Here is a 20,666-nt window from a genome sequence, read left to right on the forward strand (position 1 = left end):
TACAGTAGAGTCCTTAGATGTGATCCCTGCCCTCAAGGAACTTACAGCCTTTCGTAAGCTGAGCACTGAACCGAGCTCTTGGAAGAGTACAGTTGAATGAGTAGAAACAATCCCTGCCCTGGAGCTTACAATCAATCATCCATCGCTGTTTGAGCACCTTTTCTGTGCAAAGCACTGTACTAAATGCTTGGGAAATGACAGTAGAGTCAGTAGATGTGATCCCTGCCTTCAAGGAGCTTACAGACTAACAAGAGAGACAGATATGCAAGTAAATTACAGATCCAAGGAAGCAATAGAGTTTAAAGATGCCTATGTAAATGCCACTTCAGAGCCTGGATCATCATCTGTCAACGAGATTGCCAGGTGTCCGGATCGCTGGAGGGACAGCAGAGGGCCAGATTGGCATTGGTTCTAATGCTCCAAACTCAAGCCAACTCAACCAATACGTTGAAAAGTGGCATCCCAGCCAAGGAGCCGTCAAGATCCCAGAACCCAGGAGCCCTGCAGGTCACAACTCTAATGTTATCAGGAGGCTAGATCCAAGCCCTAAACTCCAGGATGCTTCCAGGAGTATTCCCCCTCACCCCAAAACCTGCATCACCTCAGGACCCATCCTCAGCACTTCTGGGCCTTATTCCTCTCTTCGGTACTTACATCCAGGAGTGTATTCTTATAAATAAGAATATGTGCGCATTCGCTGTTTGTTGCAACCACTTCAACCTGATCCATCCCGACCTCCTTCCTGCCTCACTCTCATTTTCCCTCCCACTCCCACTATTTTTCTGTAACTTCCCTCTGCTTTCCTCCTCCATTCAAAGGGCAGCTCCTGCAGGGCAGGGAACATGTCTTCCTCCTGGGGCTTCTTCCCAGGTGCTCAGTAGAGTGACCTATACTCAGTGAATACCATCACTTGCTTGATTATTATGGCGCTACCTCGGCCCCGACTTTGGAGGAAGAAACATCAGTCAAAGCCACAAAGAGGCCCTTGGACCTATCAATCAGTCAATCAATCAATCAATGGTATTTCATCTGGGAAGAGGGGACCGAACCCTAAGACATCTGCACAGGTTCTTGACCCATAGAAGGGGAAGATGCCACAAGGCCTTAAAGAGGACCCCTCCGTCACTGTTTTCAAGAAGGAAGGAGAGGGAATTGATGGTGCCAAGCTTCCTGCTGCTCCTTGTTTTGGGCACAATTTTAGCCATGATACTGCAGAAGGGAATTGTCCTTGGGACACCACTGGTATCGTAGAGTGACTTCAGCCCACAATGCTGCACCAGAGAAATGAACTTCATTGCCTGATGGTGTTCATTGGCCTTACAAAGGTACCTGGTCCCCGAAAAGATCCAGAAAATTGCTAAGTAAATTTGTCTGCCCTGAAAAATCCCCCCCCCTCCCCCACCTTGGGGCAGGCACAGCAGGGAGGGCAGCAGCCCTTTGGGGTGATGCCTGGCTGGCTGCCCCATACAGTCAGTCCTGTGGCAGAAAACCAGCAGGTTGGCAGGTGAAGAGCACGATGGTCTTTCAACAATGGTCCTTCAGAACCTGCTGCTTGCTGACCGCCAGGCACCAGAAGAGACAGGCAGAGAATTGTATATCATCTTGCAGATTTTGTCGGCACTAAGGATGGACAGGAAGTCTGAAGGCCGTCGAAGTTCCCTTCCAGCCTCCCCCTGGGAAATCTGAGAAAGAACCAGGGATTTATATCAGCCCTTTAATGTGGTTGCTGAATTCTGCTACCTAGGCAATATCACTATTCAACAATGCACACATAGACAAAGAAGTAGAGAACAGAATCAGAAAGACCTGCATGGCTTTGGGTGAATGTCCAATTGATAGTATTTATTGGAGATGTAGCATGGCCTAATGGAAAGAGCAGTGGCCTGAGTTTTAATCTCAGCTCTGCCACTTTTCTACTTAGTAATTTTAGGCAAGACACTCAACTTCTCTGGGCCTTGATTTTCTCATCTGTAAAAATGGAGATAAGATACCTGCTCTACTGATCTTTACACTGGGAATCCCATGTGGGACAGGGACTGTGTCCGATCTGCTTATATTGTATCTACTCCAGTGCTTAGCACATTGTAAGTGCTTAACAAATACCCCTATTAATATCATTATTATTATTATCATTACTGAGAGCTTACTAAGGGTGTTTAGAGAAGCAACTGTGGCTTAGTGGAAAGAACATGGGCTTGGGAGTCAGAGGTCATGAGTTCTAATCCCAGGTCTGCCATTGTCAGCTGTGTGACTTTGGGCAAGTCATTTAATTTCTCTGTACCTCAGTTACCTCATCTGTAAAATGGGGATTAAGACTATGAGCCCCATCTGAGACAACCTGCTAACCTTGTACCTCCCCCAGCAATTAGAACAGTGCTTGACACATAGTAAGTGCTTAACAAATACCATTATTATTATTATTATTATTATTATTATACAAATACCATTATTATTGACATTATTATCATAATGAGAATGTACTGTGTATAAAGCACTTTACTGGGAGAGTATAATAGAATTTGTAGATAGGATTCCTGCCCTCAAGGAGCCGCATGGCCCAGTGGAAAGAGCCTGGGCCTGGGAGTCCGAGGCTCTGGGTTCCAATGCCAGCTCCACCACCTGCCTGCTCTATGACCTTGGGCAATTCACTTAACTTCTCTGTTTCTCAGTTTCCTCACCTGTAAAATGGGGGTTCAATACCTCTTCTCCCTCCTACTTGGACTATGAGCCCCTTGTGAGACAGGGATTGTGTCTGACCTACCAAAGCACTTGTATATGGCCATTTGGCACACAGTAAGCACTTAACAAATACCTCAGTTATTATTATTACCATTGAGTGGACTGTCTAATTTTACGGTATTTGTTAAGCATTTACTATGTGTCAGTCACTCTACTAAAGTGTTGGGGTGGATACAAGATAATCAGGTTGGGCACAGTCCATGTCCCACATAAATACTTGTTTTACAGATGAGGTAACCAAGGCGCAAAGAAGTGGAAATGACTTGCCCAAGGTCACACAGCAGACAAGGGGAGGAACTGGGATTACCCAGGTCCCCTGATTCCCAGGCCCATTCTCTTTCCACTAGGCCATGCTGCTTCTCTTCAGTAGTGTTCCAGGGAAAGAGTGTAGCAACTGCAGAGCACTACAAGTTGAAGGCTCATAAGGCTATTGGGCTATCCAACTTCCTTTGCGGCCCTTAGGCCTGGATCTTCTGCAGAAGAGACATATCCACCTCCAGAAGTAGTTTGCCCAATGGAACCTATGGACAAAACTCAACATCAGATATCTGTATACTGCTGCAAACAACAAGATCTGGATGAAGCAGTGCTCCCCAAAGTCTCCCAGCAGTGCTCCCAGCAGGGCTCCGAGCAACACCGTTGTGACCAGATGGCAGCAGGGTGCCCAAGCTTGCTCCCATTTTGTGGACTGGGTGGGGTGCATACCAGCCGGGAGGGCAAAAGAAATGACAGAGGGGCACAGTGGCACAGTGGCAAGCAAAATGACAGAAGGCTGATGGGAAACCCCTACGTTGGATGGACCTGCCTGGCAGGTCCCAAGCCCTTCACTAGCTACAAGATGATCAGGTTGGACATACTCCCTCTCCCACAAGGGGCTCCTAATCTAATGGGGAGGGACCACAAACAACCCCCGTTTTACTGATGAAGAAACTGAGGCCCAACAGTGCTCCAGCGCTTAGAACAGTGCTTGGCATATAGTAAGTGCCTAACAAATACCATTATTATTATTAAATCAGACAAATGGCAAAACGGAAATTAGACTTCAGGTCCTCTGACTCTCAGTCCCAGGCTCTTTCCATTAGACCATGCTGCTTCCCAAACAAGAATCTTGGTCCTGGTCTTCGTGGCTCCCCACCAACTTCTTTCATCTTGTTTACTGTCTGCTCTACTGATCCTGGCTTTTGCTCTTTGCTCCAGCCAAGAAAACCATGCTCACTTTCCTCACCCAAGTGCTCCTCCTTCAACAATTAGGAAGGCAGCAAGACCTAGTGGAAAGAGACTAGAACTGTGAATTAGGAAACCTGGCTCTATTCCCGGCTCGCTGCTTGGCCACCGGGTGACCTTGAACAAGTCACTTAACTTCTCTGTGCCTCAACTTCTTCAGTTGTCAAATGGAGATTGGATACCTGTCCTAGACTGTGAGCCCCATATGGGACAGGGATTGTGTCTGATCGTATTGTTTTGCATGTACCCCAGTGCTCAACACAGTAATTGGCCCATAGCAAGCTCTTCACAAATACCATAATAATTATTATTTGCGCATCTCCTCCTTCAAGCCCAGAGGGTCTTCTTCCTACACACAGCCAATCCCCAACTTTAAAACTCCCCTAAAGACCCACCTCCTCCAAGAAGAATTCCCAGAGTGCCCTCTTCCCCTCCCTTCAATCAGGCAGGGGTATTTATTGAGCGCTCACTCTTTCACATGGAAGATTGGCCCTCCCTGTTAGTTGGTTCAGTACGGATGGCACCACACAAGAGCCAGGGGTGCAAGCGGCAGGCTGTGTCTCTGCTCCAGCTGAGCTCTCCCTGCTGCCAGATCCTACTCAGTCTGGGCCAAAGTCAGGTCAACTGAAGCTCAGCCCGGTCAAAGGCTGACCTCCCACTTGATCCTCCACATGGAGTCCCCTGTCCCCAGCTCCCCTGCCACCATCCATAAAGGAACCTGCTCAGACTTTCAAAGGCTGGCTGCCCGGTGAATGCTTCCTGAGCCTGACATTTGTCGGGGCTCCAAGAAGAGGCTTGGAGCACCCAAGAGCCCCTCTGGTTCCCCAGGAATATGGGGTTTGGGTGTGGACACTGGAGACACAGGCCCCAGCCCAGACCCACATCCCAAAAACCAGTTAGAAGGGTGAGCATTTGCCAGGAGGAGGGCGTTTATGGAGTTGGGAGGTGGGGGACTGAGGGGGCCTGCAGTACAGGGCCATAAGGACAAGTGAGACAGTTTCTTTATTTGAACCTGCTGGTAGTCTGTGCCAGACAGATGGCCAGGCAGGGGCACTACCCGGGCACCTTCAGAGCCACAGGCACTGTACTGAACACTTGGGAGAGAGCAGCAGTGTATCACTGGCTTGGGGCTGTGCCCCCGCCAGGTGGCCTACAGGGGGGCACACAGGAGGCCATGAGGTTTGGCTGGCCCGCAGAAGGCACGTGGGACTGGGGAGGTGGTGGGTTTGGCCGGCTGTCCAAAGAGGGGATAGGGGAGGCCTAGTCCAAGCGGACCAGTGGCCTCTGAACCATGGTATCGTCCATCTGTCTGCCTGTTTCAGACTGCAGTGATGACAACCCTTGTGAGGGGCTGAGCCGGCACGCCACCTTCTCCAACTTTGGCATGGCGTTCCTCACCCTGTTCCGCGTCTCTACCGGAGACAACTGGAATGGAATCATGAAGGTATTCAGAGCCGTGCTACATGCCCACACACTCCCTTTGGCCTGTTACTGTCATCAGCCCAATCCACTTTTGTAACACATCTGCCATCAGCCCTTCTCCCTCTTCCCCTGCATCCCTCACCTCCCTTTGCGCCTCCCCCCTGCCCCAGGCACGTGCCCCCAGGCTGTCCCCACCGCCCCACAACATTGGTTCCAGGACAACTTCTAGTTGAACCATGTTTAGACGGGTCACAGCTCATATGTGGAGCATGGTGGCTTAGTGGAAAGAGGACGGGCTTGGGAGTCAGAGGTCATGGGTTGTAATCCTGGCTCCGCCATTTGTCAGCTGTGTGACTTTGGGGAAGTCATTTAACTTCTCTGGGCCTCAGTATCCTCACCTGTAAAATGGGGGTTATGACTATCAGCCCCATGTGGGACAACCTGATTACCTTGTATCTACCACAGTGTTTAGAACAATAATTGGCACATAGTAAGCACTTAACAAATACCGTCATTATTATTATTATTATTATCTGTAGCATTGCCAGGCCCAAGCCCCACAGTGGAGTTGAGAGGAGTAGGAGAAGGGGCGCCGGATGGTCCCTGTCACAGTCATTGAGTCAGTCAATCATATTTATTGAGTGGTTACTGTATACAGAACACTGTATTAAGTGCTTAGGAGAGTATAATATCACATTATAACAGACACATGCCCTTCCCACAACAGGCTTACAGTCTGGAGGGGGAGACAGATATTAATATAACTAAATAAGTTATAGATATGTACGTGGGTGTTGTGAGAATGGGAGGGGAATGAATAAAGGAAGCAAGTCAGGGCGATGCAGAAGGGAGTTGAAGAACAGGAAAAGAGCCACTCTCCCCAGCACTGCCCTGCCCCCCCCGGCAACACCACTGCGTCCATTGGCCCCGCCGCACCCCACCCCACTCTCCCCAGCCCCATCCTACTCCTCCGGCCCTGCTTTGCTCTCACTGGCCCCGTCTGCTGTCCTATTCCCCCTCCCCAATGCATTTCCCAAGCCCCTCATCACTCACTCCCCCAGTCCAGTCCCTCTCCTGGCTTTACCCTGCTTGCTTCCCCGACCCTGTCCCCACCCCGCCCCACTGTCTTACCAGCCCTACCCCGGCAGGACACGCTACGGGAGTGCCCGCGGGAGGACAAGCACTGCCTCAGCTACCTGCCCGTCATCTCACCCATCTACTTCGTCACCTTCGTGCTCATTGCACAGTTCGTATTGGTCAATGTGGTGGTGGCTGTGCTCATGAAGCACCTGGAGGAGAGCAACAAGGAGGCCAGAGAGGATGCCGAGATGGATGCCGAGATCGAGCTGGAGATGGCACAGACCGGGCCAGGACCGGTTAGCCTCCGGCCCCGTGGGAGCCCCCCAGGCTGCAGGATGCCCCAGCCATCCCTGGTGAAACACCACGAGACCCTTTCCTCAGGGTTGATGGGGTAGCGGGGCGGTGGGAGAGAATGGAGCCTTATCTAGTGTGGGCATGTGGCCTACCTGGCGCAAACCACATTTCTGCATCTAGTGCCCAAAGGCAGGGTGGCTGCTGACCAGATGGGTCAGGCCCATGGGGGAGGGTTATTTTTTGAGAGAGGCAATTGGTAGGAGGGGAGAGGTGGTGGCAAAAAGGGAGTGGAAGGTTGTGGGGGTTGCCAAGTGCAACAGATTGAAATCCTAACCAATCAGATCAGGCACCTTTGATGACACGCGCCCTCATCCTTCCACATGACTTACTGTGGTCACTCCACCTCTGACTGCAGACCGGGATCCGAGACCAATACCCCCAGACTGACCACAGGCTGGGACCAGGACCAGACAATGTTACCCCCAGGGCTGACTGCAGGACCAGAAAATGACACCCCATAAGGCTGACTGCAGGCTGGGACCAGCCAATGACACCCAGCCCCGGGGCTGACTGCAGAAGACACCCCCTAGGTTGATTGTAGGCCAGGACCAGAGGCCGACACTGACACCCCATGGGCTGACTGCTGGCCTGGACTAGACACTGACACTCCTTGGGCTGACTGCAGGCAGGGACCAGACACTGACCCACACCTCACCCTGCCCTGGGCTGACTGCAGGCCAGGACCAGACACTGACACCCTCCATGGCCTGTGATGTTGCCCCAGGGCTCACTGAGCTTACCTTCGCCCAGTGGCCCACCTGAGAGAGCACACTGACTGGGCTCTTTTCTCTGGCTTGCAGGATGGGGCTTGCCTTCTGAAGGAGGCGCCGGATGGCCACAACCCCCCAGTCATCCGCAAGATTCCTGTCTCCAGGATGCACTCTCTGCCCAATGATAGCTACATGTTCCGCCCTTTGGTGCCAGCCCAGGCCCCCCGCCCACTGCCCGAGGTGGACACCGGGCCCCAGGACCTGGACACCGAGCTCCGGGCTTCTCAGGTCCCGACAGGTAAACACCCCACCCATCAGTCAATCCTACTGACTGAGCACTGACGTTGCACAGAACACTGTGCTGATTGCTCATCTCCCCCATTGGAGGGGCACCTCTTTATGGGCAGGGAATCTAATAGCAATAATAATCACAATTACGGTATTTTTTTAAGTACTTGCTATGTGTCAAGCACTGTGCAAAACGCTGGGGTAGTTATACTCTGTTCAGACCCAGCTCCTGTCCCACATGGGGCTTGCTGTGTATGGGGAAGGGACAGTGTCTCAGGCTTTTGTCCTGAGCTCCCAGGCGTTTAGTACAGTGCATTGCTCCCAGTGGGAGGTCAGTAAATGTTAGGAGCCATGATCCCCGCCCTCAAGGAGCTGACATGCTAAAGGTAGGGAGAGGGAGACTCACAGAGCTTCCTGGTGGGGATTCTCTCTACCCAGGTCTTGGGGAGGCCTCAAACTTGGAAGAAGCCACAGGAGGGAGGGAGGGATAGATGGATGGAATGGGCGAGGGAGCAAAGTGGTGATTCTGTCCGGATCACAAGGCAGCCAGCTGAGGACTCCGGGTGCTACCAGCTGTCCCCAGTTTGGGCCTGTGGGAACGGTGCCGCCAGCTGGTGATAACGATGGTGGCTTTCACTCTGGAATATTTGACAAGGCTCGGTCCCCAGGCTCTGGGACCGAGCCCTCGCATGGCAGAATTGCTTCTAGGGCCAGTGGTGTTGTGGTGCCACTCACCCTCTCTGATCCTTGCCCATTGTGTTGCCACCGGGATCCAAACACTTCCAGTGAGCAGGCGGAAAGAGGTGGAGTGCATGGTGATGGGCACATGAAGGTTTATTATAAGTGGGACCCACTGATGCCCAAAGTGATCGCAGTGCCCCGGCAGGCGGTTGCTGGGTCTTCACAGCCCACATTAGCCAACGATTTTCCAGGATTCCCACTGGGCTTGTCCACCTCTTGGAAAAGCCCTGGGTGGTTCTTCAGCAGGAAATCTTCACAATGGGTGGCACGGATCCTGCAGGCAGAGGCAGAACCAGGCCTAGAACCCAGGTCTCCCCAGTCACAGAGCCGTCCACCACTGCCCCACCCTAATCACCCCACAACCCCAACTCTGGGCTGATAGGTTCACAAACATAGAAGAGCATGGACAGGCATAGAATGACAAAGAAATCCATAGAATAACAAGAATAGGTTTAAAACAACACAGACCTCTATAGAATAACATTGACATGCATAGAATAACACAGACATAGAATAACACAGACAGGCATAGACAGTGCAGACATAGAATAACGCAGACATAGACTAACACAGGCAAAGAATAACAGATGTAGAATAACACAGACAGACATTCATTCAACCGTATTTATTGAGCGCTTACTGTGTGCACAGCACTGTACCAAGCGCTTGTGGGAATAATGACTGTTTCTGTACTGTACTCTCCCAAATGCTTAGTACAGCTTACTGTGTGCAGAGCACTGTACTAAGCACTTGCTGGAATAATGACTGTTTCTGTACTGTACTCTCCCAAGTGCTTAGTACAGTGCTCTGCACACAGTAAGCTCTCAATAAATATGATTGAATGAATGAACGAACACAGACAGGAATGAAATAACACAGATAGACATGGAATAACACAGAAGGAATAGAGTAACACAGATAGACATAGAATAACACAGACAGACATGGACTTTAAGCTCCCTCTAAACTGTAAGTTACTGGTGGGCAGGAAATGTGTCTGTTTATAGTTATATTGTAATAATGAAAATAATAATTTTGCTATTTGTTAAGTGCTTACTATGTGCCAAGCACTGTTCTAAGTGCTGGGGGAGATACAAGGTAATCAGGTTGTCCCATGTGGGGCTCACAGTCTTAATCCCCATTTTCCATGTGAGGTAACTGAAGCACAGAGAAATTAAATGACTTGCCCAAAGTCACACAGCGGCTAAGTGGCGGAGCTGGGATTAGAACCCATGACCTCTGAATTGTACTCTACCAAGAGCTTAGAACAGTGCTATGCACACAGTAAACGCTCAGTAAATACTATTGAATGAATGAATTGAATGAATAGCACAGAAGACAGACCTAGAACACCATAGGCAGACCTAAGAGATATGATTTGACCAGCTACGATTCTGCCACGGCAACCCTTGTACCAAGGTTGTACCAAGCCTTGTACCAAGGCTGGATGCTAGTTCAGCCCCGACCGCCGTCCTTGGTCTGGGGACAGGCCCACTGGCTTCCGGCGCTCACTGGTCTTTTACATCAGGTCAACCACTAGAGGAGTGTTTGTCCGGCCTTGTAGAGGTGAACACTACCAAGGCTCTACTTGCAGCACGAGAATAGGGGGAAAATCCTTGCTAACTGGTCTGAGTTTTGATATTCCAAGATATCCCTCCCTTCACCACCCTTCCATAGCTGAGTCTCAGGCTGCACATGGCAACTAAGGATGCTTCCTCCGAAGCAATGGTTTTCCAGATTGGTCCTCTTCACCCAGCAGGCTTAGCACGCCTGTATTTTTCATTAGCCATAGTCCTTCAGGGGTTCTTGTATCTGTTGTGGGCACAGCCCCAGGCCTTCCTGAGTCTCATGGAGACACAACTCATCACAATCATTCGATGGTGTTTATTTAGCACTCACTGTATGCAGAGCACTGGACTAAGCACTTGGGAGAGTACAGTACAACGGAGTTGGATGAGACATTCCCAGCCCATCTCCTGGGGTAGGAGCTGGGTGTGGGCCTGGGCTGTCCCAATCCTAGACTGGTCCCTATCACCTTGAGTGAGAAGCCAAACCCTTCCGCACCCCCCCCACCCCACTGTTGGAAGTGAGATGGGCAGGACTGGGCAAGGATGGCAGCTGGAGCGGGTGGGAGGGTGGCCATGCATCCATTTTGGTAGTGGCCAGCCCGGTCTCCAGCTGGTCTGACCCTATCCAGCACAAGTATGGATCCAGGCACCCTCATGTGTGGTGTTTTCTGTGCCCAGCCTCCTTCCTTCCATCGTGTTCCATGGTTCAGACACGGTGACTGTTATTCCCGGGGACCGGGAAGAAGACGCAGCAGCAACGTAGAAGGTCAGGAATCCCCCTGCTCTAGGTTCCAGTGTACTGGAAGAACAGCCCCCAAATCGTCCATGAGACATCTCCTTGTGCTATGTGCCTGGTGTCATGGCTGTGGCATGCTATGTGATTGGGCCCCGGGGGCCACCCCAGGACATAACAGGGGTGGTGACAATGGTGTTCTCCCCGCAGGCTCCGGGACACTGGTGCACTCCCAGCCTGAGGGGACCAGCTCGTCTCTGGCCCTCCTGCCGAGAACAGGGTCCTTCTACTCCAAGAGCAGTGACCTCCCTGGGACCCACATTCGCTCCCCCAGCCTCAGCCGCCTGCTGTGCCGACAGGTAGGTGGCCAGGAACACGAAGACTCCCCAATCTGTGATCTTCCCTTGCCCCTCCCTCACTCCCTCCTCCAGTTCTGACCCTGACCTTCTCCTGGCTCTGACCCAGGAGGACGTAATTTTAGCCAAGGCATAGTGCAATTGAATTTTCCCTTTACTTCTCCAGGTTGCCTCTGCTATTATCCCCCCTTCCTCAGCTCATCCCTGTGGGCTCAGGAGTGCCACTGAACATGAAAGACTTCCTGAAAGCAGGGGTTGTTGGGGCTTCCCAGTTTTTTTTTCCGGTTTGGGCTGTTCTTTCTGGCATCCCTAGGGCTCCCACAGGGGGACTGCAATGTAGGACACTGATCCTCAGGCCCTTATAAACACCTCCAATCTGGGTAGTGCAGCCTGGGCCCCGCCTGTGGCTGACTGCCCATTCTCACTATGTTGGATGCTGAGCCCCCACTCTCTTATACCCACCATTCTGGGCTAGTGCAGCCTGGACCCCGACAATGGCAGCCAATGACCACCACTTTGGACACATCCCTGGTCCTTGGCATTGGCTGTCTGTGGCTGCCAGATGGGACATTGATCCATTGTTCCTTATGACCACCTCCAATCTAGGATAGTGCAGCCCTGGGCCCTGTCAATGGCTGCCTGAGGCTGCCATGATGGATGCTAATCCCCTGTCTCTTATAACCACCTCCAATCCAGGTTAGGACAGTCTTGCCCCTGGCGATGGCAGCCTATGGCCACCATGTTGGAAGCTAATCCCCAGTCCTGACATTGGCTGCCCACGGCTGCCAGATGAGACACTGATCACCACTTCCAATCTGAAATAGTACAGCCCAGCCCTCTTCAGTGGCTGCCCAGGACTTCCAGGTTAGACACCAATTCTGGTCACCAGCATTGGCTACCCATGGCTGCCAGGTTGGACACTAATGAGCAGCCCCTTATAGCCACCTCCAATCTGGGTTAGTTTGGCCTGGCCCCCAGTAATGGCTTCCCAAGACTGCTATGTTGGACCCTGATCCTCGGTCCCTAAAACCACTTCCAATCTGGGATAGTGCTGCATGGCCTCTGGCAATGGCTACTCATGGCCAACAGGCTAGTGGCCTCTAGCAATGGCTACTCATAGCCAACAGGCTGGACACTTTCCATGTCTCTTATAGGCAACTCCCGAATGGGATAATACAATCCAGCACCTGGCAATGGCTGCCTAAGGCCACCAGTTTGAATGACTTTCCCCAGTCCCTAATGACCATCTTCAATCTGGGTTAGAGTGGTCTGCCTCCTGGCAGTGTCTGCCCCTGCGTGCCCTCTTAGATGCTGATCCCCGGTCCCTAACATGGGCTCTCATGTTATAGCCCCTACCCATCTGGGTTAGGGCAGCTTAACCAACAGGGATACTTGCCAAAGCCCACAAATATTGGATGTGCATTCCTGGACCCTAGGATGGCTGCCCAGGGCCATCATGTTGGAAAAGGAAATAAGGGCTTGGTAGGGAGAAGTCTGTTAGAGGAGATGTGCTTTTAATGAGGATGTGAAGGTAGGGTGAGTAATCATTTGTCACATGCAGAGTGGGAGGGAGTTCCTGCCCAGAGGGAGAACATAGGTGACGTAGATGAAACTGAGGTACAGTGAGGAGGTTGGTGTTAGAGGAGCAAAGTGAAAGTGCTGAGTTGTAGTAGGAAATCAATGAGGTAATATAGGTGCAGGCCAGCTGATTTGAGTACTTTAAAGCCAATGGTAAGAAGTTTCTGTTTGATGTGGAGTTGGATGGGCAACATTCTTGAGGAATGGGTAAAAATGAACTGAGCTTTTTTTTTTTAGAAAAATGATCTGGGTGGCTGAGTGAAGTAAGGCCTGGGGTGGGAAGAGACAGAGACAGGGAGGTCAGCGAGGAGACTGATGCAGTAATCTAGGAAGAATAAGATAAGTGACTGGATCAATGTGGTAACAGTTTGGATAGAGAAAAAACAGTGGATTTTAGAGATGTTGCGAAGGTAGAACTGACAGGACTTGGTGACACACTGAATTTGTGGGTGAGTGAAAGAGATGAGTTGAGGGTAAGACCAAGGCTACTGGTTCATGAGATAGGGAGGATGGTGGTGCTGTCTACGGTGATGAGAAAGTCAAGAGGAGGACTGGGTCTAGTTGGGAAGATGAGGAGCTTTGTTTTGAACATGTTAAATTCAAGATATCTGTGGGACATCCAAGTAGAGAGGTACTGAAGGCAGGAGAAAATACGAAACTGCAGAGAAAAAGTGATATCAGGGTTGGAGATGTAGATTTAGGAATCATCTGCAGAGATATGGTAGTTGAAGCCATGGGAGCAAGTGAGTTCTCCCAAGGGGGTGGGTGCAGATGGAGAATGGGAAGGGACCCAGAACTGAACCTTGAGGGATTTGTACATTTTGTGGGTGGGAAGCAGAAGAGGAGCCTGCAAACGAGATTGAGCACTCAAGAGAGATAGGAGGGAGGGGAAGCAGAAGAAGACAGTGTCAGTGAAGCCAGGGTTGGTTAATGTTTCCAGGAGAAGGGGGTGGTCAAAAGTATCGAAGGCACCTGAGAGGTCAAGAATTAGGATGGAGTTGAGGTTGTTGGATTTTTCAAGAAAGAGAACATTGATGACCTTTGAGAGGGCAGTTTTAGTGGAGTTTAAGGGGACAGAAGCCAGAATGGAGAGGGGCAAGGAGAGAATTGGAGGGGAGGAAGTGGAGGCAGTGGGTGGGGATGCAGCATGGCATGGTGGATAGAGCACAGTCCTGGGAGTCAGAAGGTTCTAATCCCGGCCCTGCCACTTGTTCGCTGTGAGACCTTTGGCAAGTCACTTTGCTTCTCTGTGCCTGTTACCTCATCTGTAAAATGGGGATTGAAACTGTGAGCCCCACACGGACAGGGATTGTGTCCAACCCAGTTTTCTTGTATCCAACCCCGGGCTTAATACAGTGCTAGGCACATAGTAAGCACTTAGCAAATACCATAATTTTTTTTTTAGACAACTCGCTCAAGGAGTTTGGAGGGGAAGTCACAACTTCTCTGTTCCTCAGTTACCCCATATGTAAAATGGGGATTAAGATTGTGAGCCCATATTGGGCAGGGGACTGGGTCCAAACTGATTAGTTTGTATCAACCCCAGCATTTAGTACTTTGCCTGGCACATAAGGAAGTAGCATGACTTAGCAGTATGATCTAGTGGCAGGAGCACGTGTTTGGGAGTCATGGGTTTTAATCCCGGCTCCACTGCGTGCCTGCTGTGTGACCTTGGGAAACTCACTTAACTCTCTGTGCCTCAGTGACCTCATGATCACATCTAAAAAATGGGGATTAAGACTCTGAGACCCATGTGGGACAGGGACTTTGTATATACCACAGTGCTTAGAACAGTGCTTGGCACATAGTTAGAACTTAAATACCATAATAACAATAACATAGTAAGCGCTTAACAAATACCTCTAAAAAAGAGATGGGATGTCGGGAGGCAGTGGGTTTCAGGAGGGAGTTAAATGTCTGAAACAACTGATGATGGCAATGGGCATAGGATTCAATAAGGAGGGAGAAATAATGTAGCCAGGCAGAAGAGAGGGCAGAGTAAAGCAGGTGAATATATGCTTGAGATGGACGAGGTCATCCTAATATCTGGAATTCCACCTGCAATGCTTTGCAGCTTGGGGAAAGGAAGAAGACTGGTGGAGGTGATCCAGGGCTGTGGGTTAGTGGTACAAGGCTGGCAATAGGGGATATGAGATAGGGACAGGGATAGGGGAGTGCGTAAGGATTTTATAAACACCTCCACTCTGGGTTAGTTCAGCATGGCCCCCGACAATGGCTGCCGTGTTGAGTGCGCTTTCCCCATCTTCTATAGTCACCTCCAATCTGGGATAGAGCAACTCAGCCCCCACATATTCAACCCATCGCTAAATCCTTTCAGTTTAACCTTCACAACATCACTAAATTCCACCCTTTCCTCTCCATCCAAACTGCTACCACATTAATCCAATCTCTTATCCTGTCCCACCTTGATTACCATTATCAACCTCCTTGCTGAACGCTCTGCCTCCTGTCTCTTCCCACTCCAGTCCATATTTCACTCTGCTGCCTGGATCATTTTTCTACACAAACAGTCAGGCCATGTTCCCCCTATTGTCAAGAACCTCCAGTAGTTGTTAATCCACCTCCACATCAAACAGAAACTCCTCATCATTGATTTTAAAGCACTCAGTCACCTTTCCCTCCTTCCTTACCTCGCTACTTTCCTACTACAACCCAACCTGCACAGTTTGCTTCACTAATGCTAACCTTCTCATCGTACCTCAGTCTCATCTATCTCGCCACTGACCTCTTGCCCACATCCTGCCTCTGGTCTGGAACACCTTCCCACCTCATAACCGACAATTACTCTCCCCATCTCCAAAGCCTTCAATAAGAAAGCACATCTCCTCCAAGAAGCCTTCCCTGACTAAGCCTTCCTTTCCTCTTCTCCCACTCCCTCTTGTGTCGCCCTGACTTGCTCCCTTTATTCATCCCCCCACCACATTACTTATATACCTATCTGTAATTTATTAATTTATATTAATATCTGTCTCCCCCTCTAGAATGTAAGCTTGCTGTGAGCAAGGAATGTATCTGTTTATTGTTACATCATACGCCCCCAAGTGCTTAGTACAGTGCTGTCTACACAGTAAGCACTCAATAAATACTGACTCCCTATTTTACAGAGGAAGAAACTGAGGCATGGAGAAGTGAGGTGACTTGCCCAAGGCCACACAGAAGGCAAGTGGCAGAGCCAGGATTAGAACCTGGGTCTCTCTAACACTCCCTAATAACAACCTCCAAAGTGGGATAGTGCAACTGGCCCCCACCAATGGCTGCCCATAGCCGCCGTTTTGAATGTGTTTCCCCTGTCACTTATAACCACTTCCAAACTGAGTTAGTGTAACCTGGCCCCCAGCAATGGAAACCTGTAGCTGCCACAGTGGACCCCAATCCTTGGTCATTATAGCCACCTCCAATCTGAGATAGTGGGACCCAACCCTAGGCAATGGCTGCCCATGACTACCATCTTAGATACTGATCCCCGGTCCCCAGCAATGGCTTCCCGTGGTTGCTAGGTTGGAAACCAATCCACAGCCCCTTATAACCATCTTCAATCTGATTAGTGCGGCCAAGGCCCCGGCAATGGCTGCCCACAGCCATTGGGTGTGCATCTCCCATACATGAGACTGGCTGCTCATGGCTGCCATGTTGGACACCTATCCGAGGTTTCTTATAATCACCTCCAATCTGGGATAGTGCAGCCCAACACCTGGCAATTGCTGCCAGTGACTGCCATGTTGGACACTGTTCCTCAGTCTCTTGTAACCACCTCCAATCTGTGTAAATTCAGTCTGGCCTTAGCATTAACTGCCCATGACCCCCATGTTAGATGTTAGCCCCACTCCCTTATAACTCCCTTCAATTGATATCCCCTGGTCCACAGCAAGGGCTATTTGGATACTGATCTTGGGTCCTTTATAACCACCTCCAATCTGAGATAGTGCACTCCAGCCCCAGCAAGGACCTCCAATGACTGCCATGTTAGACACTGATCCCAGGTTCCTAGCATCAGCTTCCATGTGGGACACTGCTCCCCATTCCTTTATACGCATGTCCAATCTGGAATAGTGCAGCCCAGCCTCCAGTAATGGCTGCCTTCAGTCAGTTCAGTGCTCTGAAAACAGTAAGCACTACATAAATACCACTGATTGACTGATTGAGTATTTCACAACTCCCAAGTTGGGGCTTTCAAAGTATCTTTGCTTAAAAGCGTGATCTGGTGGAAAGGGCCCAGGCCTGAGAGTCTGGAAACCCAGGTTCAAATTCTGGCTCCACCACTTGCCTGCTGTGTGGCCTTGGGCAAGTCACTTCACTTCTCCATGCCTCAGTTTCTTCTTCTGTAAAATAGGGAGTCAATATATGTTCTCCCTCCCAATTAGGCCGTGAGTCCCATGTTGGGACAGGGACTGTTTGATTATATCGTGTCTGCTCTGGGACTTAGTACAGTGATGGCACATCCTATGCACTGAACAAATATCATGCTCATCAGTACTATTTATAATAATAAATCAGAGTCAAAGATGCCAGGAAAAGTTCCGCTATGGAAATGTTACAATCCTTTCTAGAAAAACAGTATGGCCTAGTGGATAGAGCCCGGGCTTGGGAGTCAGAAGGACAGGGGTTCTAATCCCAGCTCTACCACTTGTCTGATGTGTGACCTTAGGCAGGTCACTTCACTTCTCTGTGTCTTAGTTATCTCATATGTAAAATGGGGATTAAGTCTGGGAGGCCAGTGCGGGACAGGGACTGTGTCCAACCTAATTAGCTTGGATCTGCCCCAGTGCTTAGTACAGTGCCTGGCACATAGTAAGCACATAACAAATGCCTCAATTATTATTATGTTGGAGGAGTATCCTTGATCTTTGGCATTAGCTCTCCTTGTCTGCTATTTTTGATACATCCCCAGTCTCTTATAATCCTCTTCAAAATAGGATAGTGCAACCTAGCCCCTGACCATGGCTGCCCATGGCTGCAGAAGTTGAATGTGCTTCCCTGATCCCTTAGAACCACCTCCAATCCAGATTAGAATGGTCCCAGGCTCCAGCAATGGGCACCCAAGGCCACCATGTTGGATACTGAACTCCGGTCCCTACAGCTTCCTCCAAACTGTGTCAATGAGGCCTGGCCCCCAACAGTGGCTGCGCATCATATTGGATGCGTATCCCCAATATTACCCACCCACATCTGCCATCTTTCAAGCTTATCCCTAGTGTGGTCCACCCCCCGGTAATGGCTGCCCAGGACCACTATATGAGTTGGTCATCCCCGGTCCTTCACATTGGCCACCAGGTTGGTCACTGATCACTGGTTCTTATGGCAACCTCTAAAATGGGATAGTCTGACCCGATCCCCGGCATTGGCTGCTGACTGCCATATTGACAGTGATCCCTGGTCCCTGGCATTGACTGCTGATTGCTGCCATTTTGGAAAATTGTCCCCATTTCCTTATAACCACTGCCAATCTAGGTTAGTTTGGTCTGACCCCAGCAATGGCTTCCCAAAGCCACCATGTTAGAGGGACATTCCCAATCCCTGGCATTGGCTACCCACATCTGCCATGTTTGACACTGATAACCATCTTCAACATGGGACAGTGTGGCCTGGCACATAGCAATGGCTGCTCATGACCATCATATTGCTCATTCCTGGTCCCCAAATTGATTGCCCGTGGTTGCCATATTAGAGACTAATCCTTGGCCCCTTATAAACATCTCCAGTCAGGTTGAATGTGGCCAGACAATGGCTAAAAATGACCACCTTGTTCTATACTCATTTCCAAACGTTGGTATTGGCTGCCATGTTTGACACTGAACTCCAGTCCCTTATTACCATCTCCCAAATGGGACAGTACAGCCAGGACCATGGTCATGCCTGCCAATGACCAACTTATGTGCTTAATCCTGCCTGACATTGGTTGCCCTTGACTGTCAGGTTGGACAGTTATTGCCAGTCCTTTGTACACATCTCCAATTTGAAATAGCGAGGCCCAGGCCCTGGCAATGGCTGCCTGTGATCAGCATGTTAGACACTGATTCCTGATCCCTGGCAACTGGCTGTCCCTGATTCCTATTTTGTGTACTGATCCCTGATCCCATATAACTATCTCCAATCTGGGTTAGTACCCCTTGGCCCCCGGAAATGGAAGCCAGTGGCTGCCATGTTGGACCCTAACCCCCAGTCCATTATAACCACCTCCAGTCTGAAATAGTGCAACTTGACTCCCAGTAATGGCAGCCCATGACCATCATGTTGGATGGTCATGCCTGTTCCCCAGCATTGGCCCCCATGTAGAACTCCAAACCTCCGTCCCTAATAACAACCTCCAATCTGGGACAGTGTGACACGGCCTCTGGCAATCACTGCCCCGACCACCATTTTGGATCCTGATCTCCAATCTTTATCACTGGCTGCCCATTACTGCCATGTTGGAAACTGAACCCCAGTCCGTAATAAACCACTCCTGTCTGGGTTAGTGCAGCCTAGCCCCTTGGCAATGGCTGCCAGTGGTGTCCATGCTGGGTGCCTAGCACTTAGAGCAGTGCCTGGCACATGGGTAGCCCTTAACAAATACCATAATAATAATAATAATAATAATAATTATTATTATTATTATTATTATGCTCTTCCCCAATACCCAGCATCGGCTGCCCTTGTCTGCCACATTTGGCCCTTATCCCTGATCCCGTGTAACCATTTTCATTCATTCATTCATTCAATCATATTTTTTGAGCACCTACTATGTGCAGAGCACTGTACTAAGTGCTCGGGAAACAACATTACAATAAACAGACACATTCCCTGCCCACAACGATCTTACAATCTAGAGGGACCTCATTATTCTATCTTGTGCTTCCCCCGCCCCGTAGAGTCACCTCCAAACTGGATTGAAGTGGCCCGGCCCAGGCAATGGATGCCCTTGGCCCCTTCGTTGGCTACCGATGGCAGGTCTCTTACAACTATCTCCAGAATGGGATAGGGCGGCCCGGCCCAAGGCAATGACTGCCCACAGCTGGCATGTTGGATGCTCATCCTTGGCCCCTTACACTGGATGCCTGTAGTGTTAGATGCTGATTCACTGGAATAGCAGGGTCGGGGGGGCTCCCTCCTCCCCCCATCTGACCCCTTGACATGGGAGGGTGCCATGGAACTGAGCTAAACTAGAAGGAGCAGACAGGCTCGTGCTGCCCCTGCCCCACAACCAGATAGGGTAATTGTAGACCACAAGGTTGCCACTCCCCAGCTCCCTGGGTCAGCCCCTCCCCACATCCTCAGAGCCAGCACTCCATGTCTCTACCTGGACCAACAGGATGGTGAACGTTTCTCACCCTTTCTCTCCCCACCCAAGTTTGCTCTATTTCTAGTCAGCTAGTCAGAGTGGGCAAGGTCCCACCCTCCTGCACCCCCCCACCTTGAGCTTCAGGTTTTTTGAGGCCTCTGCTGGTGAGGTGATCATGCAGGTCAGGGTCCCTGCATCCCCTCATGTCCTTGTCCCTGTGACCACTGCTTCCCCCCATGTCCTTACCCTCATGCCCGTCGCCTCCCTTTGTGTCCTCGTTCCCACATCCACGACACCCTTCGAGGTCATATCCATTGCTTCCCCTCACATCATCATCCCCACGTACCCTCCTCCCCCGTGCCCACTGCCTCCCTCGTGTCCTCGGCCCCATGTCCACGGCCTCCCCATATGTCTGTGTCCCTGTGTCAGCTGCCTCCCCACATGTCTGCCCCCACCTATTGTGTCCTCATCCCTGCCTCTGCCATCTCCCCTCTTGCCCACTTGCCATCCTCCTTCACCTCTGGTGTCTGCATCCCCATGTCCTACCGCCTCCCCTTGTGTCCACATATCCATGTCCACCCCTTCCCCATTTCC

The 20,666-nt window shown here is 50.6% G+C and overlaps 1 protein-coding gene across 1 annotated transcript in view; it reads left to right on the plus strand.

The window, feature by feature from the left end:
* LOC119942157 (voltage-dependent T-type calcium channel subunit alpha-1H-like) overlaps nt 1-20,666 on the plus strand; it is a 222,969-nt gene that overhangs the window by 199,877 nt on the left and 2,426 nt on the right. Inside the window, 4 exon segments of the mRNA XM_038762812.1 lie at nt 5,286-5,407; nt 6,534-6,818; nt 7,620-7,827; nt 11,070-11,218. Of these exon segments, the coding sequence (XP_038618740.1) occupies nt 5,286-5,407; nt 6,534-6,818; nt 7,620-7,827; nt 11,070-11,218 (764 nt within the window).

The sequence above is a fragment of the Tachyglossus aculeatus genome, chromosome 21 (genome assembly GCF_015852505.1).
Source record: "Tachyglossus aculeatus isolate mTacAcu1 chromosome 21, mTacAcu1.pri, whole genome shotgun sequence".
Taxonomy (NCBI): Eukaryota; Metazoa; Chordata; class Mammalia; order Monotremata; family Tachyglossidae; genus Tachyglossus; species Tachyglossus aculeatus.